The following is a 27,907-nucleotide window of genomic DNA, read 5'->3' as shown; positions in this document are numbered from 1 at the left end:
AGCCCTCGATATTTTACAAGTCTATATACTCCCTCTTTAAATGATTTCAGTGATCCAGCTTCCACTACTATCTGGATCAGATAATCCCAGACATTCACTACCCTTTGGATAAGTACATGAATAGGAAAGGTTTGTTGGGGTATGGCCAGGAGCAGGTAGGTGGGGCTACTTTAGTTTGGGATTATGTTCAGCATGGACTATTGAATTGAAGGGTCTGTTTCCGTGCTGTACAACTTTTAGAGAAGAATTTTTTTTTTATTGATTTTAAATTAAAGTCCCCATATTCTGTAACAATGTCTCCTATTTCAAGACATCCCCAAAAATGGGTACATCTTCATAATGCCCAGCCAGTCAAGCGCACTCAGAGTCTTGTATGCTTCAGGACAATCTAAAAGGTAATGAATTAAGGCCAGTTTAGCCATTCTTGATAAGTCAAACTTTTCATCCCAGGAATCAGTCTAGTGAATCATTTTTGAATTGTTTCCAATACCAGCATATCCTGTCATAAATATGGGGACCAGAAATGTACACAGTACTCTCGGCACAGCCTCACCAACATCTCATTAATAGTTGAAAAAGGCTTCCCTACTTTTAAACTCTAACACCTAGTAATAGACAAAATTCTATTTGCTTTAGTTACTAGATGCACCTGCATGCTAACTTTTTGTTATGCTCATGCACAGATCTACCTCTTCTTTTCATAGGGCTGTATGTCTTAATTATTGGGAAGGTGATGGCCCAGTGGCCTTATCGCTAGACTATTAATCTAGAGATTGTGGACCTGGATTCCAATGCCCCTATGGCAGATGGTGGAATGAGATTAAGAGTCTAATGATGACCATGAAGGTGTTGCCAATTGTCTGGCAAAACCATCTGGTTCACTAATGCCACAAAGGGAAGGAAATCTGCCCTCCTGACTCAGTCTGGCCTTCATGTGAATTCTAGACCCACAGCAACATGGTTAACTCTTAACTCGCAATCTGGGCAATTAGGGATGGGCTATAAATGCTGGACTTGCCAGTGACATTAACATCCTGCAAATGAATATAAAGAAGTTTGTAATTGGATACTTAAATGCATTTGTTAACAAAGATAATTCATCCAGTCACTTTTTGCTAAACATTTTGCTGAATATTAGGAAATATTTGTTTAACTGTCTGTCCCTGCTCACCTATTGATTTTCACTTTCAGCCTGCTTTGGACAATTAGATTAGATTACTTACAGTGTGGAAACAGGCCCTTCGGCCCAACAAGTCCACACCGCCCCGCCGAAGCGCAACCCACCCATACCCCTACCTTTACCCAACACTACGGGCAATTTAGCATGGCCAATTCACCTGGCCTGCACATCTTTGGACTGTGGGAGGAAACCGGAGCACCCGGAGGAAACCCACGCAGATACGGGGAGAATGTGCAAACTCCACACAGTCAGTCACCTGAGGCGGGAATTGAACCCGGGTCTCTGGCTCTGTGAGGCAGCAGTGCTAACCACTGTGCCACCGTGCCGCCCACATTCTTTCCTCATACCTCTGTATTTAAGGTGAGGACACTGGTTTGAGACTAGATTTGCTCTCCCTGAATTTAAAATTCTGTTATTTTGTGACCATTACCTAAAGGACCTTTTTACTAACACATTTCTTATTAATCCCACCTAAACATTACTAAGTCTAAAATAGCTGGTTCCCTGGTAAGTTGTGCAACACACTGCTTCAAGAAATAATCCCTGAGGCATTCGACAAATTTGTCTTCCCTTATCTGTCTGATTTTTTCAGTCAATATGCTGATTAAAATCACCCATGACAATTGTCATGCCCTTCTTACACACTTCCATCTTTTCATAATTTACACTTTGTTCTACAATGAGGCAGTTCCTCAGGAGGTCTATAGTAGACACTGACCTGGGACTTCTTTCCCTTGCTATTGTTCATTTCTACCCAAACTGATTCCACATCATGATCTATTGCACCTATTTACTGTTAACCACTGGACTTGTCCTTATTAATAGCATTACCTCAGCTCCTTTGGTCTATTTTTCCGAAATGTTGAATACCCCTGAATATTGAGTTCCAGATCTTGATCACCCTGCAACTATATTTCTGTAAAAGCTAACAAATCATCTTCATTTGTTTCTATTTGTGCTGTCAACTCATGCTGCATGCATTCAAATAAAGAGCCTTAAGTTTTAATTTTTTACTATTATTTGTTCTTGTTCTAATTTCTAATGTACTCTTCTGCTTGTATTTTCTGCCCCTTCCTGTCACAATTTATTGTCTTCACTACCCTGTATTTCAGCTCTAGTTTCTTTTTAAGTTTTAAAAATTTCCTTTAAATTGAACCTCCACCCCTTCCTAATTAATTTAAAACCTTGTCTACAACCCTAGGCATACGACTCACGAGGACACTGATATCAGTATGGTTCAAACAGAGCCTGCCTCCCTCTCCCCAGAAATGGGGCCAGTGCCCCATGAATTAGAATCCATTCCACCTACAATCTCTACAGCTGTTTATGCAAGTTTGCATGTGGAGCTGGGAATTACTACCTTAGTGGTTCCACTTTTGAATTTAGTCCTGAGCTGTTTGTAATTGCTCGGCAGAAACTCTTTCCTGGTTTTACCAGTGCTATTGGAAACTACATGGATCACAACAACTTGATCCTTTCCCCCTTGTTCCAAGTTCCTCTCCAGCCTGGCAGCCCACTTATTTATCATTCACTTCGCCTCACCGGTCTGCACACTCATCAACATCAGGAGTAAGAACCTATTGGATAAGTATCCTCTGAAGTTACACTCTGGATTCCAAAACCTGCATTACTCACAGTCGTAACAGACTGTTCTGACCAGGGAACAAATATAATGTGATTTATCTAAAAGGTACAATCATCTCCTAAAACAATGTTTCCTCCTCCCTGAAATGTTGTAGTGCCTGCAGTTCGGCTCATCAAAGCTGAGCTGAGATTCCTCGATCAGCCAACCCCTGCTGCAGATGTAATCTGTGAACTGTTTTGGTATCTGATCGATGCTACACATTGCCTACCCTGCGATCTCTACTCTATTTATTTCATAAATTAGCATGTTAAATATTTTTCAAGTCAAATTCCTAACTTCACGCTTGAGTTGGAATAAAGGTCTCCTTATTTATGTCAACTGGCCAATCAAAAGAGACACAGAATCAACTTCCGGTTTTCCTCCAACCTCATCTCTCAGGTAGAAACTGATGTAAGTTTTCAACTCCTGCAGCTGCTGCCCTTCTCATATAGGTCCGCTATCCCTGTCTGCTTCACAGTGATGCCAGGAGGACTCAACATGGAGTTCTCCGATTTCAAATAACCTCCCTCCCCATTCCCTGACTCCCTTCCAAGCCCCTCCTCACATCCATTCTTCTGACCAATCATTTCTTGCAGCTACCAACCCAATTCATTCCTCCCATCGACCAACCAGGTCATACCCTCTACCTGTGTTCACCAATCCCTACCTCACCACCCTGCCCTCCCCCTTATCTGCAGCTCCCCTTACACTCTCCCCCAATCCTGAAGATGGGTCACATGTGAAACGTTGACTTCTCCACCTCCTGATGTTGCCTGGCATGTTGTGTTCTTTCAGCCTCCTGCATGCCTACCTTGGATTCCAGCACCTGCAGTTTCTTTGCTTCTCACAGTGATGCTAACATGATGCACAATCCTTCCAGCCTGTTTCACAGTGATACTGACCTCTGCATGCTTCTCCAAGTCTGCTTCTGTGGCAGCTTCTGTGTTTTGCTCACACTGATCATTAAGAAATTAGTTAGAAATTGTTGGAAAGCCCTAAAAATATGGATGTTGCTGATAAAAATCATTTGCAACTAGATGACCAATTCAAAGTGCCATGAAGTCAGCCACCATGATGTGGAACTGGAATCCTATAAATTAGATCAAGCAAGCAAAGCTAGGACTTTTTTCCCTGCAGTGTCATGGAAAATCTGATTTCTTTTAAGAAATCAAGCTAAAGCTTTTAAACTGCCTTGTTGAAATAAGAACTCACGTTCTCTAAATGTTGAGGATAAATGTAGCCAAAAGGGATAGAAATTACATCTAACTTTTTGCAGGAATTCCAGTGACCACCTCAATTAGAATAATCAAAATGGGGAACTTGTTGCATACTGTTATATTTCATAGAAGGAATGCAAACAAAACTAAGCATTTATTAAACCACACTTATACATGAGCTGCTGAGCTGGTGTTTGTGCATAAAAGAATCCAAATAGATGCATAATTAATTGTCAATAGGTAATCATGTTTTGTCTGGTATAAATCCGAGTGAATATTGTGGAATGGGAAGTTAGCATTTTTCCAGGTTTTTGGATCAGATGCACATTTCTTTTTTCGATTCTGTTTTGCCAACCTCATCAGTCTTATGTGATATTAAAAGGTCCATCATTAAATAAAGTTTGAAGATCCTTGCAGCAATCCTACATGACCATCAGAATAGCTCTCTCTTGCTTCTTTCTTTTTCTCTTCTTCTCTTGGAATTTCTCAGTTGCATCAGCAAAAAAGCTTACATCTTCTTTAGCTTCTATCTCTCTTTGTAAAAATTGTAGTCCAGCCATATTAAAGCCAAGGACATCCTGTTACAAAACAGACATATAAATGAAACACAGAAAATAGGAATAAGAGTAGGCTACAAGAGTAGATTCCTCAAGTATGCTCCACTATTCAATATGATCATGGCTGATAAGCCAATTCAGTACCTTGTCCCTGCTTTTTCCCTATACCCATTGGCTCCTCTAGCCCCCAAGGACTATACCCAACTCCTTCTTGAAAACATTCAACGTTTTGACCTCAACCACATTCTGTGGCAGAGAATTCCATAGGTACACTACTCCCTTGATGAAGGAATTTCTCTTCATCTCAATCCTAAATTGTCTACTCTTAGACTGCAATCCCTGCTTCTGGACTCCCTAGTCATTTGTGGGCGGCACGGTGGCACAGTGGTTAGCACTGCTGCCTCACAGCGCCAGAGATCCGGGTTCAATTCCCGCCTCAGGCGACTGACTGTGTGGAGTTTGCACGTTCTCCCCGTGTCTGCGTGGGTTTCCTCCGGGTGCTCCGGTTTCCTCCCACAGTCCAAAGATGTGCAGGGTCAGGTGAATTGGCCATACTAAATTGCCCATAGTGTTAGGTAAAGGGTAAATGTAGGAGTATGGGAGGGTTTCGCTTCGGCGGGTCGGTGTGGACTTGTTGGGCCGAAGGGCCTGTTTCCACACTGTAATCTAATCTAATCTAATCATTAGGAACATCTTTTTTTTTGGAAGGTGTGCCAAGCAGGCTAAGATTAAAGGTAGGGAGGAGGGACTTGGGGGAGGGGCATTGGGAATGCGATAGGCGGAAGGAGGTTAAGGTGAGGGTGATAGACCGGAGGAGGGGGTAGGGACGGAGAGGTCAGGAAGAAGATTGCAGGTCAAGAGGGCGGTGCTGAGTCCGAGGGTTGGGACTGAGATAAGGTGGGGGGAGGGGAAATGAGGAAGCTGGAGAAATCTGCATTCATCCCTTGTGGTTGGAGGAGTCCTAGGCGGAAGATGAGGCGCTCTTCCTCCAGGCGTCGTGTTGCCATGGTCTGGCGATGGAGGAGTCCAAGGACCTGCATATCCTTGGTGGAGTGGGAGCCGGAGTGGGAGCCGGAGTTGAGCCACGGGGTGGTTGGGTTGGTTGGTCCGGGTGTCCCAGAGGTGGGGTTGGTTGGTGTGGGTGTCCCAGAGGTGTTCTCTGAGTGTTTATGCTCAATAACTATTACCTAGCTATGGAAGAACAGAAACCTTACCTTCATTTCATTAATCTTTCCTATTGTGTTTTTTCTCAAGCTGTCAATGACTGTAAGGAGCATCTGGTTGCTTGTGATCTGGCCAAAATGAATCCTGATGAAAACAAAAAGCAGAACAACAACAGGAGTCCATTACATCTCTACGACTCATGTCCAATTTGAATTTTGCTCTGTTTTAAAGTAAAACAAAATTAACAATAACTTATCCATCCCACTACCAATTGAAAGAGCCTAAAGGAACTTTATAGTGGTGGGGAAAAGGGAATAAAACTGTTCTCGTCTTACCTCAGCAGGAAGAAAAGGCAGCGGCAAATGAGTTCAACCTCTAGAGAAAGTTGAATGTACTCATTAAAAAGTGTGAGCAGATCAGGAATGTAGGAAAATGGTAGGACGAGCAAGGATTCCTCCATTTCACTAGAAAAGAAGCGAAGACAAAAATAACCAAAATAATATATGTTTCAAACTGTAAGTGCACGTAATTTCAAAGCGCAGAGTATCTATCTCCCTTCAGTGAGTATTTACAAACATGCTTTTTGCTATGACACCAAAATGTTTAAGCATATACCATAATAACTCTTTGAGTTTAAAAAATGGACTAAATTGGACTGCAATCAAATATGTTAATTCTGAATAATTCTAAACAAACAAGTCTTTCAGTCCAGAAATAGTTTTACAACTGTAAGTATATTATGAAAAATAATTCACTTTATGGTAGAAAGCTTCATATCATAGTCACTTAACCCAGTTGCTCAGCCAAAGGAGGCAAAATCACCCCGGTCATTAAACTGTGGAATCTTCTGCTGTTGTAATACATTTGTGACTATAAGGTCCCTGGATTTGGTGGTCAAGAATGGAACAAACAAAACCATTGCAAAATGTTGACTCTTGTTCCTTATCGTCACCAAAAAGTGTATACCATGGTGACTGTCTCCAGTACAAACTTTTCACAGAGCAAAAGCCATAGAGAAATCTATTGTGGTATTAATGGAAATACAATAAAAGGTGAATTGGATTTGAAGATAAGCAGCTGAATGACATTACGTACAGTGGTTGTGTGCCTTACAAGCATTAACATACAAAGGGATCTCAGCATACAGGGCCACAGTTCCCTCAAAGTGACAACACACGTGTATAAGGTGGTCAGAGCATAAAGAATTGGCAAGTCATGTTGCAGCTATACAGAACTTTAAGTTAGGCCACACCTGAAATATTACAGACAATTCTGGTTGCCAGAAGGATGTGGATGCTTTCATAGGGTACAGAAAAAGTTTACCAGAAGTTCCCTGGTTTGGAAGGTATTAATAATAAGGAGATATTGGACAAACTTGGTTTGTTATCATTTGAACATCAGGGGCTGAGGGGTGACTTTACAGAGGTTTACAAAATTATGAGGAGGTCTGGATAGTCAGTCTTTTTCCCAGGGTAGAAATGTCAATAGGAGACACAAGTTTAAAGTAAAGAGGGCAAGTTTAAAGGAGATGAGAGGTAAGTTATTTACACAGAAAATGGTAAGTGCCTGCAATGCACAACCAGAGGAGGTGGTAAAAGCAGATACAGTAGTTATGTTTACGAGTAATCTTGACAGATACATGAATAGACAGACAATGGAGGGATATGGACCGCAAACAGGCAAAAAGGTTTTCGGTTTCGAAAAAGCATCATGTGTCCATGCAGACTTTGTGCACTGAAGAGCCTGTTCCTGTGCTTTGTTCTGAGCCAGAAGACCTGGGTTCAAGCCTCATTTGCTTCAGAAGTATGTAATAACGTCTCTGATCAGGTTATTTAAAAATTTCTAGTCTACAGCTTGAAAGGCTTGTGTGGTGCCGTGGTAGCGTCCCCACATCTGAGGCAGGATGGTTCAAGTCCTACCTGTTTCAGAGGTGTATAACAACATTTCTGAAGAAGCTGATTTAAATAAAAATCTATCCTGCAGCTTGGGTTATGGAAGTAGACGCATTATCAGCTGGGCACAAATCACTGTTACATTGCAATTACACAGGGATTTTCATCAACTCAGGATATCTCTAAGCGCCTCATAATGTTAGACACTGGAGGATTATCTTTTATGTAATGTTGATAAGGGATAAAACATTGGCTTTGAAACCAGAATTTTTTTTGTCAAAAAAATCTCCTAAGAATTTTATACATTCACCTGCGAGGGCTATAGAGAGCTATGTCTCATCCAAACAACAGAACCTTAGACAATGATGTTCCCTTGTATCATGGCACAGGGATATCAGTCTAATTTTTGTGCTCAGGTATTTGGCATGGGACTACAGCCCAAAAACTTTTGACTCAGAGGTAAAACCCATTTGATTTCAGAAGTGGGTTTAATTTGCTACAAGATTTTGTTGAAATGTAGGTGTCTATTAAATTATTACTCACCTTGATTTGACTTTTCGAATGACATCTAAAACATAGAGGGATGGCTAAGAAAGATATAAGATATTATATAAAAACCAAAACGAGTGCGACACACACAATCATTCAATATAACACTTGCTGAATTTTTCCTGCTACACAAATTCAATTAAGAAACTTTTTCATGATAAGTTTAAATTGCTTTACAAATAGCTATCGTATTCTCTGGGACAATATAAACAAAATGGTTTATAATTGACAATTTCCTTTCTAACCTTAATAACTCCACAGCCTTGAAACAAAATATTTTGGGAAAGTGGCATTGTTTCAAATATGCAAATTACAGGAAACATAATTTCCTAAATTTAAGGTAATAACAGCCTCAAACGCAATACACTTTAATCAAATGCAGCAGAATCCAGGTATAGTATTCTTTCAAATAGACATAAAAATTAATATAATGAAGACCTAAAATAGTAACAACAGAATTTTAACCATAAGGTATTTACAAACGAAGTATATATTAAGCTGGAGGGAGTTCAGGGGAAATTTATTAGAATGTTGCCAGGGCTGTAGAAATGTAGCTCCAAAAGGAGAAACATTAGGATTATTTTCCTTCGAACGGAGAATGTTGAGGGGTGACATGATTGAGGTATATAAAATTGTGAGGGATCGAAGTTGATTAGACATGTTTCTTTTTGTAGAGAGTTCAAAAACCAGTGGTCATTGATTCAAGATAAGCAGCAGAAGGATTAGAGAGGAATATGAGAAAGAAATGTTGTTTTTGCTGAGGTGGGGGATGCCTGGAATTCATTGCCTGAGTTGGTGATTGAGGCAGAGACCCTAAAATCTCCCTGGATCTACATCTTAAGTGCTGAACGCGGCAGAGCTATGGGCTGTTTGCAGGAAGATGGGATAAGAAAGAACATCTGGCGTCTTTGGGTCAGCATGGACAAGATGGGCCAAATAGCTCCTTCCTTTCTTTTTGTGGTTCTATGATTCTAACCATTCCATGATTCTTTGGCAGTACTCTTAGTATGGGACGGCACGGTGGCTTAGTGGTTCACACTGCTGCGTCACAGGTCCAGCAATGAATGGGAGCTGGGTTCGATTCCAGTCTCAGGTGACTGTCTGTATGGAGTTTACACATTCTCCCTGTGTATGTGTGGGTTTCCTCCGGGTGCCCTGGTTTCCTCCCACAATCCAAATGACATGTAGGTTAGGTGAATTGGCTATGCTAAATTGCCCATAGTGTTAAGGAATCTGTAGGTAAGGTGTATTAGTCACTGATAAATGGGTTTTGGTGGGATACTCTTCAGAGAATCGGTGTGGATTTGTTGGGCTGAAGGTCCTGTTTCCGCACAGTAGGGATTCTATGGTGACAGTTTCCTCAGATCTGTTTCTGTCTTGAGATGTGACTGGATCTAAATATGAAAATACTTCCTTTTAATCTCTCATAGGTGAGCATCCAAGGCAATGTCAATATGATCAGCGCCAGTAGAAGTTGTTGAACAAAGAGACCTTGGAGTGCAGGTTCATAGCTCCCTGAAAGTGGAGTTGTGGGTAGCTAGGATAGTGAAGAAGGCATTTGGTTTACTTTCCTTTATTGGTCAGAGTATTGAGTACGGGAGTTGGGAGGTCATGTTGCGACTGTACAGGACATTGCTTTGGCCACTTTTGGAATATTGCATGCAATTCTGGTCTCCTTCCTTTTGGAAAGATGATGTGAAACTTGAAAAGGTACAGAAAAGATTTACAAGGATGTTGCCAGGATTGGAGGATTTTAGCTATAGGGAGAGTCTGAATAGGCTGGGGTTGTTTTCCCTGGAGCGTCGAAGGCTAAGTGGTGACTTCACAGAGGTTTATAAAATCATGACGGGCATGGATAGAATAAATAGACAAAGTATTTTCCCTGGGGTGGGGGAAGTCCAGAACGAGAGGGCATAGGTGAGAGGGGCAAGATATGGAAAGGACCTGGGGAGCAACCTTTTCGCGCAGAGGGTGGTGCATGTGTCGGTGGGCTGCCGGGGGTGGGGTAGTGGAGGCTGGTGCAGTTGCAGCATTTGAAGGGCATCTGGATGGGTCTTTGAATGGGAGGGGTTTGGAGGGATGTGGGCCTGGTGCTGGCAAATGCGACTAGATTAGGGTGGCATATCTGCTTGGCACGGACGAGTTGAACCGAAAGGTCTGTTTCCGCGCTGTACATCTCTATGACTCTAATTCACTTTTAAGAATGTTGACTTATTATTAACCATAGCTTTCCTTCCCTATTCACGACTGAACTTGTCTCAGGTAGATTGGAAATGGCTTAGAAATCTGAATTCTACTTCTCCCTGTCACCATTTCCAGATGGTCATCTCATTGAATTCCCAAAACTGGCAAAGCAAGTAACACTTCAATAAGGGAAATCCCATTAGGATTTGTCTCTTGCTTAGTTTGAGGCCTGGTGTTAGGGTGTCTGTCTGCTAGACCCCAGTATGCAAAGATCACGTAGGAACTACTGAAGAAATAGTTGGAAATGGCTCACAGTATGAAACTATGTGCAAGTTCCGCAACAGCATGTAAAATGTGGAGAAACAATATCTTCAGGCTGCACTGCTTTTACCTCCTTTTGTAGCAGACACCTGCCTTCTAAAAAAATGGGCAGACAGAGATATGGTGGATTGTGCCCTTGAACACACCTCCATTCCTGTTAACTCTGTATATGGCTGAACATCAGAAATCATCATACCTCCCCTAAAGTCGCAAAACATTATATTGACTATGTGCTGATTTTGTATGAGGATTACGCCTACAAAATAATTCAAAACTTATGTAGATTGTTAAATAGTACAGTAGAGTAAAAATTAAAAATGATAAACAGCCAGGAAAAAGTACTTACTGAAATGTTTCCACACGCAGCCAGTATAGGGTTAGTAGGTGGAGGCAGCTGGGGATGGAAAATTCATCCAAATTATATTCCACACATCGTCAATGCTAACTACCAAAGCCAGAGATAATCCATTTTTCAACAACGCAAGGAGAGATTATCATTCTCAATAAGTTCTGATGAAGAATTTTCTTTATAGATAGTGCTGAAACTGCACGTTACTTACCTTTGTTTTGAAGAAGCTATCACCATATTGTCCTATATCTAAAATACACTTACTTTCCATTAATAAGCTTCACCATAAGCTAAGCTGGGAGAAACATACAATTGTACAACCCATTTCTTGAACCTGAAGGCGCTGTGTTACTTTGACACCACTGGATACACAAAAGCGCCCTATGATTCATTTAAAGGAAGTACATGCAAATGTTGAAAATTGGAGATGTGAGCAAAGAAATACTAGGAAGAGGCCAGTCAAATCTGGCAAGACAAGAACAAAATAATGTGTACAGTTTGGGTGTGAATTCTTCATCAGGACTGAAACTATGAACAACAAGCATTTTAGTGGTGTTAGAAAGTAATAGTTAATCAGCAGATGAAAAGCTGGAAGTGGCTAATGGACTGAATTATCTGATTCGTAGAAAATTGAGAGACAACTTAAACACCATCACTGAGGTGCTGAAAAGAAACTGAAAGGACAAAAGAATATGCAAATAGTAATATGCAATGAAAATACATAACAAAACCAAAGCATTCTTTCCATCCTGAAGATGTTCTGTTGATCTGTATGGAAACATTTTTGCCCAGTTTTCCTTCTTTCTGACTAGATTTAAATTTATTTTCCCCAGACCAACAGATTTATTTTCAATTCTTTACCCTTCTTCATTCTTGCATCAAACACTACAATGTTTTATATTAGATTATATTAGATTCCCTACAGTGTGGAAACAGGCCCTTCAGCCCAACCAGTCCACAACCGACCCTCCGAAGAGTAACCCATCCAGACCCATTTCCCTCTGACTAACGCACTTAACACTATGGGCAACTTAGCATGGCCAATTCACCTGACCTGCACATCTTTGGAATGTGGGAGGAAACTGAAGCACCCGGAGAATTTGCAAACTCCACACAGACAGTTGCCAGAGGCTGGATTTTGTATGACCCTGGTGCTGTGAGGCAGCAATGCTAACCACTGAGCCACCGTGCCGCCCCTCTGATCACTATTTACAAATAGGTTTACCAATGTCACATTAGTGATTTGCTCTGTTTCATTTCTCAAATCTAAAGGCAAAGATAGTTCAGTTACAAATGACAGCTGGGGTTCAAAGAGGCTGAAAAGCTGGTTAATCTCATAAACCCCAAGTTTGCTTCCAGTCTCGCCGTCAAATCGAATTTCCGTGGGACCAGATGGATTTTTCCCTATATGAGTGTAGCAGTTCTGGAATTTGCTGAGCTATTTGGCATTCGCATTTCATTATTTTGACAAATATTTGTCCAAGTAAAGATCTATGAAATAACAAAATGAACAAATCCAACCTTTTTGCCTGAAACTTTGCACGCTTGATTGTATTCCTCCAGTTTCTTGCTTTCTTCCCTGTACAATTCAATAGCTTCCATGATCCGCTCAGCCTGCCAAGAACATTCAATAGGTAATTACAGTGCGGATTGTGTTGCTCATTTTAGAAAGAATGACTTTCTGTCAATTTTGTAACATGCTATTAGGGTTGGGCACACTTACAGCTTTAACAGTTTCTATAGTCTTCTTCCCAGCTAAGCCTGCTTCTCCTTCTTTCTCTCCAGGAACCTGTAAGGTGAAAGGTTCAGTGTATTGGTACATGACTGACTCTACAACATCTATCCAGACCTCACAGACAAGTAAATGGTTAACGGACGAGAAAAGTGGAAGAACAGCTTTGACGGTTTCTATAGATGCCTTACATATAATTCTACAATACAAGAAATGAAACAAACAGCTAAGGGAGCAATACAAAAATCTCACACTTCTATTCCACTAAATTTGCAACCTACTTCCACAAACAAGCAAGAGAGCAATTGCAAGGATCAACTTAGTAAGTAGGAAGGACACTCATTGAAATTTGCCCATGTCAGTATCATACACACAAAGATTTTAGCAAGATTTCCAATGGAATTTAATAAATAATAAGGACCTCAGTTAATAAAACATACACGAATAATCTTTTCAAAAACTTGGAGATAGTAGGACTGCAGATGCTGGAGAGTCAGAGTGGATAGAGTTGAGCTGGAAAAAGCATAGCAGGTTGAGCAGCATCACGGAGGAGGGGATTTGATATTTCAGATTGGAACCTTTCATCAGTCCTAATGAAAGGTTCCGACCTGAATTGTTGACTCCCCTCCTCCTCTGATGCTGCTCAATCTGCTGTGCTTTTTCCAGTTCAACTCTCTAGCCAAACTAATCTATTCAAAAGAATGAAATAGTACAGCTGATCTCCATGATACTGCATGTAGCCTTCAGGTACAGTTACAATGCAAAGGATAACTGGACTAATGGACAGATTATAGAACTAGTGCACTGCTTTTTAATAATTGTTGCCACAATTAATAATTGTAGAAGCTCACAGGTTGTACCTCAAATTCTGACATGAGATTTCCAATGGAACATTATAAAAACAAACATATGAGATTGCTCCATCAACAAGACACTCACCAAAGGTTCATTTCCTTTTGCCATACTCTCTTCAAATTCTGCTTCCCTTTGCTGTGGGCAAGAGAGTTTATTAAGAATTGATTTGAAAGTTACAATAATTCTAAATCAAATGACAAAATTTTTCAACACAAAACTAGCAGCTTAATTCGCCATATGTCTAGCAGGTACATCTTGAGGGATCTATCTTAAATTCTGAAAACTTTATTGCAGAACGCTTCGGACCTGATCAGCCGCCTTGTTCCTCTACAGAGTTGGTTGTGTTTCCCACCACAGTAACCAGTACTAATAGCATTCTAGCTCATTTTCTTATTTATTGGCTCAGGCAATTAGACCAACTCACTTACCGGGATGTAAATCTCTAAAATCAAGTCCTACAGTAAGGATGGTAGAGAAACTGAGATATAGTAGACCAACTATCAAGCCCAGTGCTTCATTAGGATACTTCAGGGTCCTTATACCATTTGACCAATGACTGGTGGTAGACATTACCTGAAAGCATTGGATCAACTACATTGAGTAAGCCCAGAGTTCCACATAGTTCAAAGATGGGATGGCTGTTTCTCTTCCCTCAACAGCATTAGGGGTGCAAATGGATTTTTACAATAATACAGCAATGTCCTTGGGACCTACTTACAAGTGACCAGACTTATTTCATTTTGTTTCACAATTTGCTCAGGTGGAATTTGAACTTTTGTTAATCTATCTTTATAACTACTGAACCTTTTCTACAGTGCAAATTTATGTTGGGTGGGACTGCTCGAACTTGCTTTCAATGCCATCTATCCAGACAATCATCAGATATGACTTCTCTTTCCATATGCAAGGCAGGTTCTTCAATGATTTATCTTTGGCCTCACCTATTTCTCATCTACATGTTGATCTTCATAATACAGGTTCTAGATACACATAGATGGCACCATCTCTACCTCACTCGCACCACTCTGATTTGTCATACTGCTTGCTTGATTTCCAGTATTGGATCAGCATAAATTTTCTCCAACTACATAGTGGAACAAACAAAAGCAAATTTTTTTTCTTATTCATTCAAGGTACTGGCATCGCTGGCTGGGTCAGCATTTTTTTGCCCATCACTAATTACCTTTGCTTAGGTGGTGGTGAAGTGCTTTCTTGAATCTCCGCAGTCTTTGGAATGTAGGAACACTCACAATACTATCAGAAAAGGGGTTTAGGGATTTTGACCAATAGACAGTGATATATTTCCATCACTGTCAGGGAGGACTTAGTGAGTTACTGCAGTGTATCTTATATATGGTACAAACCGCTGCCACTATGTGTCAGTGGTGTAGGGAGTGAATGTTGATGGTAATGGATAAAATGCCAATCAAGCGGGATGCCTTGTCCATGATAGTGTCAAGTTCCTCAAATGTTGGTGCAGCTGCACTCACCCAGGCAAATGAGGGCTATCGCACTACACTCCTGACCTTTGCCTTGTAGATGATTTTAAGTATTGGGGAGACAGGAGGGGAGTTACTTGATGCAGAATTCTTAGATTCTGATTTGCCACACAGTGTATATGGCTGGTCCTGTTTAGTTTCTGGTTAATGATAATCGAAAGGATGTTGACAGTGAAGAATTCGCTGATGGCAATGCCTTTGAATGTTAAGGAGTGACGGATGAGATTCTCTCTTGTTGGATATGGTCATTGCCTGGCACTTCTATGGCATAAATGTGACTTGCCACTTATCAACATGGATATTGCCCAGGTCTAGCTGCATATTGACACAGTTTGCTTCAGTATCTAAGGAGTTCTGAATTATGTTGAACATTGTGCAATAATCAGCAATTAAACGCCTTCTGGTACAATACCCTTCCTACGACACTGATTCCACCCTCTGCCTAGTGACCACCAATATGTGGAATTAGACGATTTATCTGGTATGAGATCTGATATGTGTTCCAAGATGTGCTTTTGAGTTTATTTCTCTTCGATCATTAAGACATCCACTTCCCCAACCCCTCCTTGATAAAGTTTCTTAGCCTTACAAACCTCTACGATGTCTGCACACCTCTAACTCTGGACCTTATTTTTATTGCTCCACCATGGTGACCTCTGTTTCTTGGTCAAAATCCTTCAGCCTCTTTTATGATAGTATTGTGAATGTCTCTACATTTCAAAGACTGAAGATGTTCAAGAAGTGGAAGAGCCAATGTTGGGATTGGGGGTGGACACCAGGTTATATTCCAACAGATTTATTTGGAAGCACTGGCCTTTGGATCGCTGTTTCTTCATCAGCTAACTGATGTTTTGTTTAATTAACATATTCCTGAAAGGAACATGTTGAAACACAGATGGTCTAATTTTAACCAATCTCAACCCAGATTCTCAAAAACACAAGTTCCTCATTAGCAGTTAGCCCCAGGTTCCAGAAGGCAATGTTTCTCCACTACACAAACAGATTTTCCTTGAGCAACAGCTGCCTTGAAAACACGCATTACTCACAAGCTCTGTCATAACCCTGCTCCTTCACAGACCTATTTCAAATAAAGCAAACCTGCTTTCCCCTCCAATAACAGTAAAAGACACATTACCATTTCTCTCTCTTCCTCCAGGATGATCGGTTCTCTTGTTCGTTCCCACAGCCGAAGAGATTTATCATGAGAGGAAGAAACAATGTGATCTCCATTAGGACTAATGGCAATACACCATACTTCTCCATGGTGGCCCTGTTAGGAAAACAAATATTAAAAAAAAGCAATAGCCAGACGTATTGGCAATTATGCAGGTTTCACAAATATATAAAAAACAAGAAAAGCATCATAATTTGCAAACAATTACAGGAGTACATATATCTCTAGAGGCATTTAGTTTGCTGATAACACAAAAACTAATTCATGTGAAAATACTAATCAATACTTACAATAGTGATATAAAACAAAGAAATGCTGATGCTGGAGTTCGGAAACAAACAAGAACAGAAATTGCTGGAGAAACTCAGCCTGTCTAGCAGCATCTGTGTGCAGAAAACAGCATTAATGCTCTGAGTTCAGAGCTCTAAACAAGAATCACTAGACTTGAAATGTTAATAATGTTTTCTCACCACAGATGCTGTCATACCAGCTGAATTTCTCCATCAATTTCTCTTTTAGTTTGCTTACAATAGTGATGATGCTTAAGATATCCAACACCAGTTAGATTCCAATATGCAGTTTACTCATTAAAGGACTGATATTTAAAATGACAAGATTAAGATTCTGTGTTGTGGAACCTGTCAGTGAAGTGATGAAACAAGTAATGAAGAACTTTCAAAACCAATCTTATAACTTAGTGATCTCTAAAATTTATTTCTTACAAAGTTATTTTCTTAGTGAGTTTATATTTTTCAGTACTTTCATCCTTTGGGGATGTCAGGGCTGCCTCATGAAAATATCGCTTCCTTAAATTGGGACATACTTTCATTGCCACTCAACAAAATAAATTTACTGTAGAGTCATGCAACCCATGGACAAAGACGCTTAGGTCCAACTCAACTATGCTGACCAGGTTTCCCAACTAAACTAGTTCCATCTGCCTGCATTCAGCCCATATCCCTCCAAACCTTTCCTAATCATGTACCTATCCAAATTTCTGTTAAATGTTTTAACTGTAACTGCAATTACCACTTCCTCTAGCAGTTCATTCAACATATGGACTGCCCTCTATGTGGAAGAAGTTGCTCCTCAGATTCCTTTTAAACCTTTCTCTTTTCATCTTAAAAACATGGGCCCTAGTTTTGAACTCCCCCAGAAAAGACCTTTGCTATTCACTTTATCTATGCCTCTCATGATTTTATAAACCTCTATAAAGTTATCCCTCAACCTCCTATGCATTGGATAATGCTTGTTCTATCTGACATGATTCATTTTCCATAAGATGAATCACACCAGATGTACAAAATAGGGTATTCTGGTTCTTTCACAAAATAAGTAAAATCAATCAAAAGTAAGTCTCACATTAAATTACTTTGCTTCTACAAATTAGTTTTCCAATCTTACACTTTTCACTCTGTGCTGATGGTGATCGGCAAATCAACTAAAAACGTCATAGACTCAGCGCAGTTAGCATTGTTATTCCCTTTGACCCTGGGGCAATGCCTTGCTTAATCCCTCTCCATAACAATAAAGCCAAGCCTAGCAATATATACAATAGTTACAAAATAATGATGTTATCCCAACCCCACCTGTCATTCAAAACAGAAAGATAATCTTAAGCTTCCAAAACATTTATTTCTAACATCCTGCTTACAGGGGATAATCAGCTAAGGAGTAGAAGTACAAGAGTTTTAAAAGACGATTAAGTACAAAGTACAGTCTTTCCACGCTGAAACATCACTGAGTAGGATTCAAAAACAATACTGCTTAGCCGATGGGTGCATTGTATTTAAAAGAAAAATTTAAGTTTGACCAATGATTGAATAAGGATCATTAAAACATGTAGATTTGAGCTATAGTTTACCTTTTAACTACTGTGCGCTTTGATAATGAGTTAATTAGTTTTGAACATAAATTCAAAACAAGTATTTTTCGAGCAATCTTCTTTTCTAGGTGATGATGGTGCCCTGTGTATTTATTCGAACAAATATAAATAGGAAAGGCTTTCTAAAGCAGCCAACCACCGTTCAGATGGAAAAATAACTTAGTAACTTCTATTTGAATAGCCACACTCTTTATCATTTGTATAGGCTGGTATTCCTATGGTTGAAGCTATACTCACTTCCAATGTCTGAACGTGCTCAAACTTGTCAGCATCCCATTGTTTGATCTTCCGATCCTTCCCAGCAGTAAAGAGGAGGTGAGTTTTTGGCACAAACCTCAAAGACATTACACTGCAGGGAAACAGGCAAGAAAAAAGTAATCAAAGATTGGAGAAGATTTGTAGCTCAGGTGCTCGTTGTTGTGGTTCTGTTCGCCGAGCTGGGAATTTGTGTTGCAGACATTTCGTCCCCTGTCTAGGTGACATCCTCAGTGCTTGGGAGCCTCCTGTGAAGCGCTTCTGTGATGTTTCCTCCAGCATTTATAGTGATTTATATCTGCCGGAACTGACAACCGGAAGCGGCAGAGACAAACCACTACAAATGCCGGAGCAAAGATCACAGAAGCGCTTCACAGGAGGCTCCCAAGCACTGAGGATGTCACCTAGACAGGGGACGAAACGTCTGCAACACAAATTCCCAGCTCGGCGAACAGAACCACAACAAGAAAAAAGTAATGATTGGATCTTTTCGATTTTGCTACAAAATAGTCCTTTTCTTAGTAATTAACCATGAGTTTATTTTTTTTCATGAAACACTCAAATTGTATATGACTGCAGAATTTTGCAAGTCTCTCTTTAATGTACGTTGACCACATTAGGGCTAAGATTTATATAACACCTATCAGGTAACAGTTTGTCCCAAAATATTTAGCTGGTGTATTTTGAATCACTTTGATATCAAGTTACGTTAGAAAATATTCAGGTAGATAATCAAAAGCTTGATCAAATGTGAGGCCTTAAGAGCATCTTAAAGGAAGATTGAAAGGTAGAGGACAGATTTTGGAAATACTATAGCTGTAATGTATTTAATTATAAACACAGCTATATTTAATATGCATTGAACACACCGAACTGGAACTGGAATTTTAGAATTACTACAACACTACCCTCAATAAAAAACTGGGTATACTGAAGATTCCAGAAATAGAGGAGAACAGACATCTTAGGTCCATGGATCTAAGGAGTTTATAAGGATAGGAAAGGTAAAAGAGCTGTTATTTAACCAGGAGTTGCATGTAGATTGGTGACTATCGTCAGGATAATTGTGACATGGGTCTAGTTCATGGGTATTAAAGATATGGATCATCTCAAGTACACATGGGTGGAATATAGAGGCCAACCAGGAGTAGTCAGGTCCAAAGTAATAAAGACACAGATGAAGGTTTCAGCAGAGAAGAGCCGAGTCAGGGCAAAGTTGGCCAATTTCATAGAGTTGGGACTAGACTGTCATAATAATGATATATACATGTAGTCAGAAGTTCACCTTATGGTCAAGTATGACTCCAATGTTGGAAAGAATCTAGTTCAACATCCGGAAGTTCTCGGAGGGAAACACAGCTGTGGCTTGTAAACAGAGTTTGTAACAAGGACCAGAGACACCGATTTTGGTCTCCTGATATTTTCTTGGAGAAGATTGAAACATATTCCCATTCCACATTAAAAACATTTTAACTGAAGGGCAGTTCAGTTTTTAAATGTGTGCCAATTGGTTATATAATTCAATAAATGAGCCACATTTGCCAGGCAAAGGTTAGCTAGATATTTTAACACATTCCAATTCTATAAACTTATTGTGTTCAATACATATTAAAACATAGCTCCATTTATAATTAAGTATGTTGCAGTTGTATTTCAATTCACTCATAGTGAATTTTTAAAAATCACCTGTTATTCAATGTGGGTCAAGAGTGTTTTGCTGGAAAAGATTAGCTGGTCAGGCAGCGTCCAAGGAGCAGGAAAATCAACGTTTCGGGCATAAGTGCTTCATCAGGAATTATGATGAAGGTTCCTGATGAAGGGCTTTTTGCCTGAAACATCAATTTTCTTACTCCTTGGATGCTACCTGACCTGACCAGCTGCGCTTTTCCAGCACCACACACTCAACTCTGATCTCCAGCATCTGCAGTCCTCACTTTCTCCCTGTTTTTCAATGTCCTTACAACTAACTGGTTATTCTGTCTTTCACCCTGCCACTCCACCATTGCATTCTCATTCTGAACTTGTAATTATTTCAGCTTAAGTTTACAGTTGTAACCATTTAAAAGTTAAAGCATTTAAGTTTAAAAAAAAACTACCAGAACTGCAAAATTTCTGTTCCAGTAATTACAACCATTTGAAATATTTGACAGCAATTGTAATGACTTCAGATTAATATCAATGTAGGACTTGATAGTCACCATGGTAGGAATATACCTACATGTATAGCACTTTAATTGTTCCTGGATTCTTATACTGTCAGCTACTTAGTTTTGATGTTTTTTACCATATATTTCTTCGAAATACTTTTATACAAATGTTAAACTTATTTGGAATACTCATACAAATTACTTTTTCCATATATCAATTACAATATTTCTTCCTCTTTTTATCTATTTCCACACAGTACACATTCAGAAACAGAATAGCAAGATGAACATAGATTACTCCTAACTAGTGCTCAACAAATGTAAATCTAAGTTTAGACAAAAAAAAGAGTAAGAACAGCACATTGCTTAAGTAAGTAATGATTGGATCTTTTCTGACAAGTAAGATATGCATCACATTTCACCAAGCCCACAACATGAGATACAAATGATATCCATTTAAATGGCAGCACTGCCCAAAGCAACTATTACCCTTCAAATGTATTAACTATACATAATTCTTGAAATTAATCTCAAGTCATGAAATAGATATTGCACCTTTACATTGATGATTGCATTATTAAACTGGCACAGACTTTGAAAAAATTTCCTAGTACAATCTGGAAAAGGAACAATGCTGTTAACAAAATCAGTCTTTCAAATAGTGTGTCAGTGCTCCTCCCATGATCACATGAAGTCAATATTGGCAGCAAAACATTTAAGTCCATCAGAAAATTAAAACATGCCTGTCATCGTGAGCAAAGAGAGATTTGTGACAGTCACCAAATTCCAATCCCCAAATTTTCACATTCCGGTCAGCTGACCCAGTTGCAATTAGATTGCTGTCCTACAAAAGATACGAAAAACAGTGAACTGAAAACAAAAGCAGGGAAAAACATTATATAAAGAAGAATTGAGAAGTAAAACGTACTCATATTAATAAAGCAATTGCTTGGTAATTTTCTAAAGTTATTTTGTTACCAGGACCCAAAATAAACACAGTCCTGCATTCATATCTGTCCCAAAAAGAGATGTTGAGCCTATTACTGTATATATGGAAACATGCTGACAGATAGGTGACCTATAAATACTATTGCTTTCCAGCTTCTTAATTATGATTTTCAATAGAGAAAACTCATTTTCAAAAAACAAAAGTCAAATTCTCTGTATTTTGAAGAATTATCCAAGCAAATGTTCAACGTATTCTTCCACTGCAGAAGTAGGAGATAATTGATGTGAACAAAACACAGACCAGCTATGTGAATAGAACACACAGAAAACCCTTTCCTCCAGGTACACTTAAAAGTATTTTTGTGTAAGAAAAGAATCATGAGTAGACAGCTCAATTATGTTTTTAGACCTATACCTCATCAATAATAGCATCATGTCAGTGCTTCTTGCATTAACAACAGGAATCCTGCATGATAAGAATGCAGATCAATAATTTGCATGATTGTGTTGCAGCTTTATCTTTGACCCGATAAGAGCAATCTCTACTGGGAACATGAAATAATAAAACTGATCCAGTAGACTTGCTAAATTAGTTGAAATGAAGCAATCACTCAATGATGTGCACAATTGCTTTGCTTTGATTTCACGAAAAATCCACCTCCGTTTTATTTCTGGTGGTGGGTGCAACCATATGCCAAAGTGTAATAAGATAAAAGAAATGTGAATTTGTATTTTAATTTGTCCAAAACATCTTGAAATAATTTATTGTCTTTTTATTTCACAACAAACACTAATGTTGAACCGATGTCACAAAGATGCACAAACTTACATCGGAGATATCCATACAGAGCACAGGGAGCTTGTGTCCATAAAGAGACAGGAAAAACTAGACATAAAACAAAAAGAATAAATATTAGAACTGGCCATTTTTCTAGATCACATTATCTGTTTTTCTTTTCGCGCTACAAGTGTAAAAGATCATTTTATTAAAACAAAGTCAGCTTATAGAAGTGTAAAATTCCCCACATTAAGCATCTGGAAATATCTGCATGCATTTTACGAAGCTGCCTCACTTCTGCAGTATTTGGTCATCATTGTAAGTCATCACAATAAATTCAACCACTTTTTTCTCAACTATAAACTTGACACATTTTGTTTCTCTTTCCAGCTTGTACTATCATTGATGATGTGATCTGCACAGTCTACTTTGGGCACACCACAGCATAGGACAGTGGCTTACCTCTCTGTGGATTTTAAAGCATTACAATTCCAAGCATGCCTCTGCTGCAAAGATTTATTGAGAGTGCAATTCTAAGTTAAATGATTATACAAACTGCTTTTGATTTTGCAATGCCATTAAACTCCTGGGTCAAGTGTGAAAGCCTAAGATGGCTCTGAATTAAAGTGGAGTGACATCACTTTCTCCAAAGTCTCAATCGGTTTTGTTGCAGTACCAGGCTGGACTCTGAATCTGTAGGTCAAACTTCCATAGGGGGACAGGCCTTCTTTTGAAAAGGTTATTAGTAAACCAGTTGGAGTTTTATGACACACCAGAACTGTCTGTGTTTGTTTTTCATGTTACTTTACAATTTACAGATCTATATTTCAGGGTCTAGATTAGAGTGGTGCAGGAAAAGCACAGCAGGTCAGGCAGCATTTGCCTAGATCTATATTTCACCTGATTCACATTTTATCATGGTAGAATTTCAACTTTAAGATTGTTAATCTGGTAGAATAGTTCACACACTACATACCCTGTAATAATACAAAACAAAGAAAAGGCCATAACTTTATAGAACTGAATAACGTTATCTTCCTTTGAAAAAAGCAGTTGTAAAGCAGATGCAATAACAACCCTTAAAAATGAATTAAATAGCTAAAAGAAAACAGTGAAAGGGTTATGGGACTAATTGGTTAGATATAGCATAGTGGGTTTAAGGGACCACCTTCTAAATCATGTATCACATTTTGAAGGTAAGCATCAGGATAACAAATATTTTGCTTGTTAGAACATTTTTTTCTTTATTTAAATACTGCTCCCTTCTTGGTTGTTTGACTTTAAGCATATATCTATTTTATATATGAAGGTAGCAACTTTTGTTCAGTGAGGAAGGACTTATTTTCTAAATGCATTTCACCAGGTTTTATGGGGTCCCTAAAGCAATGCTTACCTTCAGCGTGTCTGTGTAGAATACTTTAACAGTACAATCAAGCAGTGATACCGCTAGCAACCTCTGATTAGGGCTGTAACAGACAGACAAGATGTCTTCATCGAGCTGCAGAGTGCGAATATGATTCAAAGAGAGTCTGTAATTCAGGAATAACAGAACATAGGTGAAGATAAGCAACCTAGAAGTTGCTACATTGCATATGTAAAATCAATATGATCAATTATTACAAAGACCTGTGTTCGAAAGGAGACAATTTGGGAAAAAAAACATATTTGTATTACATTTGAAATATAACTAAATTAAGGCAGCAGGACAAGGAGGACTGACAAATTACCAAAGGAAAATTTGCTCCAGTTTCCTCCCACAGTCCAAAGATGTGCAGGTTAGGTGAACTGGCCATGCTAAGTTGCCCGTAGTGTTAGGTGAAGGGGCAAATGTAACGGAATGGGTCTGGGTGGGTTGCCCTTTGGAGGGTCGGTGTGGACTTGTTGGGCCGAAGGGCCTGTTTCCACACTGTAAATAATCTAATCTAAAAAAAACAGCGTCAGAATGTTTTTCAGACTCTGGACAAAAACTTTGAAAAGGGTAGTGGAGTTAAAATATCTAGAACCATTGATGAAATGGTTAGCTTATGTAGATAGATGGTTGGCTCTTATTTTTATACTTTTGGCGTTTCTCATCTCCCTTTCCAATCACTCATTCCTTCTAATTGTTATCTCTCTCATCTCAAACCTCTTGCTCCATCCGACTCTAATTTATTGCTAATCTTCAATTTGTGTGCTCTTCCACTGTTGTTGCCCTCAACTACCAGCCACCCCTTCTGCTTAAACATATTTATCCTCTGTCCCTCCCTTGGTCTTCTCAAAATATGCTTAGCAACATTCCAAGTTCATTGCTGTCTAATAATGCCTAAAGCTCGCCCTCCATATAAACTATCTTACCAAGATTCATGACAATTACTTACAGTGTGGAAACAGGCCCTTCGGCCCAACAAGTCCACACCGACCCGCCGAAGCGCAACACACCCAGGCCCATTTCCCCTATATTTACCCCTTCACCTAACACTAAGGGCAATTTAGCATGGCCAATTCACCTAACCTGCACATTTTTGGATTGTGGGAGGAAACCGGAGCAAACCCACGTAGACACGGGGAGAATGTGCAAACTCCACACAGAGAGTGGCCTGAGGCGGGAATTTAACCCAAGTCTCTTGGCGCTGTGAGGCAGCAGTGCTAACCACTGTGCCACCGTGCCACCCATAATTCTCTCAATCTCATCATCTCCTGTGGAATTAATCATTAACAAAGCCACCTCTAACTACTCACTTGGAATTCTTACCATCCACATCTGCCTGGTGCCTTCCAATGTCATTTCTTATATCTACCCTGGCAAAATTCTACTGTGTTGCTTCCAGCCACATCATTTTTTTCCTAACTGCCTAGCTTTGTTCAGTCATTTGCTATAATAATTCCATAGCTGGTAACTTCAAATTTGATGCTGTCATCACTAGTAAAACTTTCACCACCTCCCATTTTAGCTGGTAGATCTCCAAATTCTCAAGTCCAATGACTACAAACTTGAATGCATCAGGACTGAACTGGCGAAGTACTGCATCATCCAGAACTGATTTGCTAATGCCAGAGCCCTGCCCTCTCCTCTTCAACTTCTATCAGTCCACGTAAAATCCTACAGTCGAGATTCTATAAACACCCCAAAGTCCTGCTCATGCATAATCCCCCTTCTTCCTGAAATACATTAATTCCAAGTGTCCCAATATCTCTAAATTTACAGGTCTTATCTTTAAATCCCTTCATGACCTAAATCTTTACCATTGTAACCTCCTTCAGCTCCACACATTCTCAAACTTCCCAATCGACTTGCTCCAAACTCTTGTATTCCAATCCCTTCTTTCCCTTAACACTTAAATTTGCGCTTCCGGTTACAAATTCTCTCCTCAGATCCCTCCATCTTTCAGTTTTCATTTCTTTCTTAAATCGTGCTTGTTTGTTCAAGCTTTTGGTCACGCTTCCTAATGAGTCTTTCTTTGGCTCAATGCTTAATTATGCATAGTCTCTGTGAAGCATTATGGGACTCTTCTAAATATTAAAGGTGCCATAGGAGTGCAAATTTTTAGGAGGATATGTTTGTGTTCACCGTCTGATTGGACGGAGTATATACTTCAATCTTTGTCTAATATCTACATGTCATAGAGTCATAGAGATGTACATCATGAGAACAGACTCTTCAGTCCAACCCGTCCATGCCGACCAGATATCCCAACCCAATCTGTCCCACCTGCCAGCACCCAACCCATATCCCTCCAAACCCTTCTTATTCATATAATGTATACCTTCATGATTATGAATTTCACATTTTCAGATCAAAAGAAGCTGAACACATGATGTTTTGTGTAAGTTTAGTTGAATATTGTCACAGCAGGGATTACAAGGGGAAACCTTAACAGGTTTTTCTCTTGAACCAGGGGCTGAGATCAATTACTTAGCACGGAGTAATGGTCATAGCTGAGACCTTCCTGAAATACATAACTTGTCTATTAAATGGATAAATATGTTTAGCTATCATGACAGTCCAATCAGCTTTAACATTATTTGTTAATTAATTAAGTAGCTCGATTTTATTTTACCTTTCATTACATACCTTGTCTGTGTTGTATTTTCATCTTTCACCAATTCAAATTCCCAAAACTTCACCATCTTGTCAGCACTTCCGGAAACAAAACCACGCTGGAATAAAGAATGATATATAACATTTTTAAATCTCAATAAAACATGTGTTAGTGGATGAAGTTGTTCAACATTGTTCAAAAGAAAACCATTATTTTTCCGTCTTGGCTTTCAATTGAAACTTAACCCAGAGACAATGACAGTTTTCTCCTATCATCAAGACATTTTGCATTTACTGTGAAGGGATAGCGGAGATGAGATTCAATATCTAACCATGGTATATTAATTTTTCTTCTGCCACTGAGAACCATTTGATTAATAATCAGTTGTCAAGGTGCAGGAGTACTTTTTGATATTCATTTGAAATCTAAAAATGTTAAACTGAAGAAAAGAGTAGAAGAGGAGGACTTTCTCTTTAAACTTATTCTTTTACAGCGAAAAGGCATTGTTAGCAAAGCTAGCATATATAGTTTATCTCAAATGTATTTCAGGAAAGCAATGGTTACACCCCTTTTAATCGACTGCAGTCAACGTTTGAAAGATGTTGCTATTATCTGCGCAGATGACACAATACATTAATGCTGAGACCCATACTCTATCTTACAGTGGTGTAGTTGGTTTACTCAGCAGTTAGCTTTCGTGCTCCCTCCACAGCCAGAATGTTACATACAGATGCACTGAATTATACATTGGTTGCCGTAATTTATTCTTTAGATGACCACTGCATGCATAAACCATATCAAATTTTCATACTCATCCTTACCTGCTAACAAAAGATTGGCCTCATTTTCAACAAACTAACTCTTAAAAGTACATGTACCAGATTGTGTGACTCGGACAGCTTGCTTGATATGGATTTCAAGGAAATTTGAGTAAGGGCAACACAAGAGTAATTTTAAAATCTTACCTAAAATAAACTATTCAGCAGGATGCATTACCTGGTCTGGTGCCAATGAAATGGACCACACTGCTCCATCATGGGCATCATGTGTCTCCAACAAATTCCCAGAGGATAACTCAAAGAGCTGTAGCTTTCCAGACTACAGTGAAAAAGCAGGGACAGTAAATACAATTGCAGTCAATACATAATGTAATGCAGATGTATGTTAGTATTCAGAGATGTTACTTATATGTTATATAGATTAATGTCTTTTATTTGCTGTCTCTTACTTTTTGTCAAAGACACATCAGTTGATGATTAAGAATTTTTAAGTGTTCCAAGCTTTGAAAAATACCATTAAGAATCTAAATTTTCAAGACAAAGCTTGGACAACATGTGTCTTTTCTCATCAATACCCTTCTTCCTTTCACTGACCAATTCACTAACAATGAGTTATAGAGTCATAGAGATGTACAGCATGGAAACAGACCCTTCAGTCCAACCTGTCCATGCCGACCAGATATCCCAACCCAATCTAGTCCCACCTGCCAGCACCCGGCCCATATCCCTCCAAACCCTTCCTATTCATATACCCATCCAAATGCCTCTTAAATGTTGCAATTGTACCAGCCTCCACCAC

At 39.3% G+C, this 27,907-nt stretch overlaps 1 protein-coding gene across 1 annotated transcript in view; it reads right to left on the bottom strand.

Annotated features, from left to right (window-relative positions):
* Positions 1–4,156: 4,156 nt before the first annotated feature.
* The window catches only part of wdr3 (WD repeat domain 3), a 63,298-nt gene continuing 39,547 nt past the window's right edge, over positions 4,157–27,907 (bottom strand). The window contains exons 13-27 of the mRNA XM_043701531.1: positions 27,326–27,427; positions 26,362–26,447; positions 23,704–23,839; positions 22,362–22,418; positions 21,328–21,428; positions 18,420–18,531; positions 16,259–16,393; positions 13,709–13,759; positions 12,761–12,826; positions 12,559–12,651; positions 11,035–11,082; positions 8,178–8,221; positions 6,078–6,206; positions 5,793–5,886; positions 4,157–4,599 (exon numbers count right to left, since the gene is read on the bottom strand). Coding sequence (XP_043557466.1) covers positions 4,444–4,599; positions 5,793–5,886; positions 6,078–6,206; positions 8,178–8,221; positions 11,035–11,082; positions 12,559–12,651; positions 12,761–12,826; positions 13,709–13,759; positions 16,259–16,393; positions 18,420–18,531; positions 21,328–21,428; positions 22,362–22,418; positions 23,704–23,839; positions 26,362–26,447; positions 27,326–27,427 — 1,410 coding nt within the window. The 3' untranslated portion in view covers positions 4,157–4,443. The remainder of the gene's footprint in view (positions 4,600–5,792; positions 5,887–6,077; positions 6,207–8,177; positions 8,222–11,034; positions 11,083–12,558; positions 12,652–12,760; positions 12,827–13,708; positions 13,760–16,258; positions 16,394–18,419; positions 18,532–21,327; positions 21,429–22,361; positions 22,419–23,703; positions 23,840–26,361; positions 26,448–27,325; positions 27,428–27,907) is intronic.

The sequence above is a fragment of the Chiloscyllium plagiosum genome, chromosome 12 (assembly GCF_004010195.1).
Source record: "Chiloscyllium plagiosum isolate BGI_BamShark_2017 chromosome 12, ASM401019v2, whole genome shotgun sequence".
Lineage (NCBI taxonomy): Eukaryota > Metazoa > Chordata > Chondrichthyes > Orectolobiformes > Hemiscylliidae > Chiloscyllium > Chiloscyllium plagiosum.
Note: the sequence above shows the minus strand (reverse complement) of the source record. Positions and strands in the feature narration are given on the sequence as shown.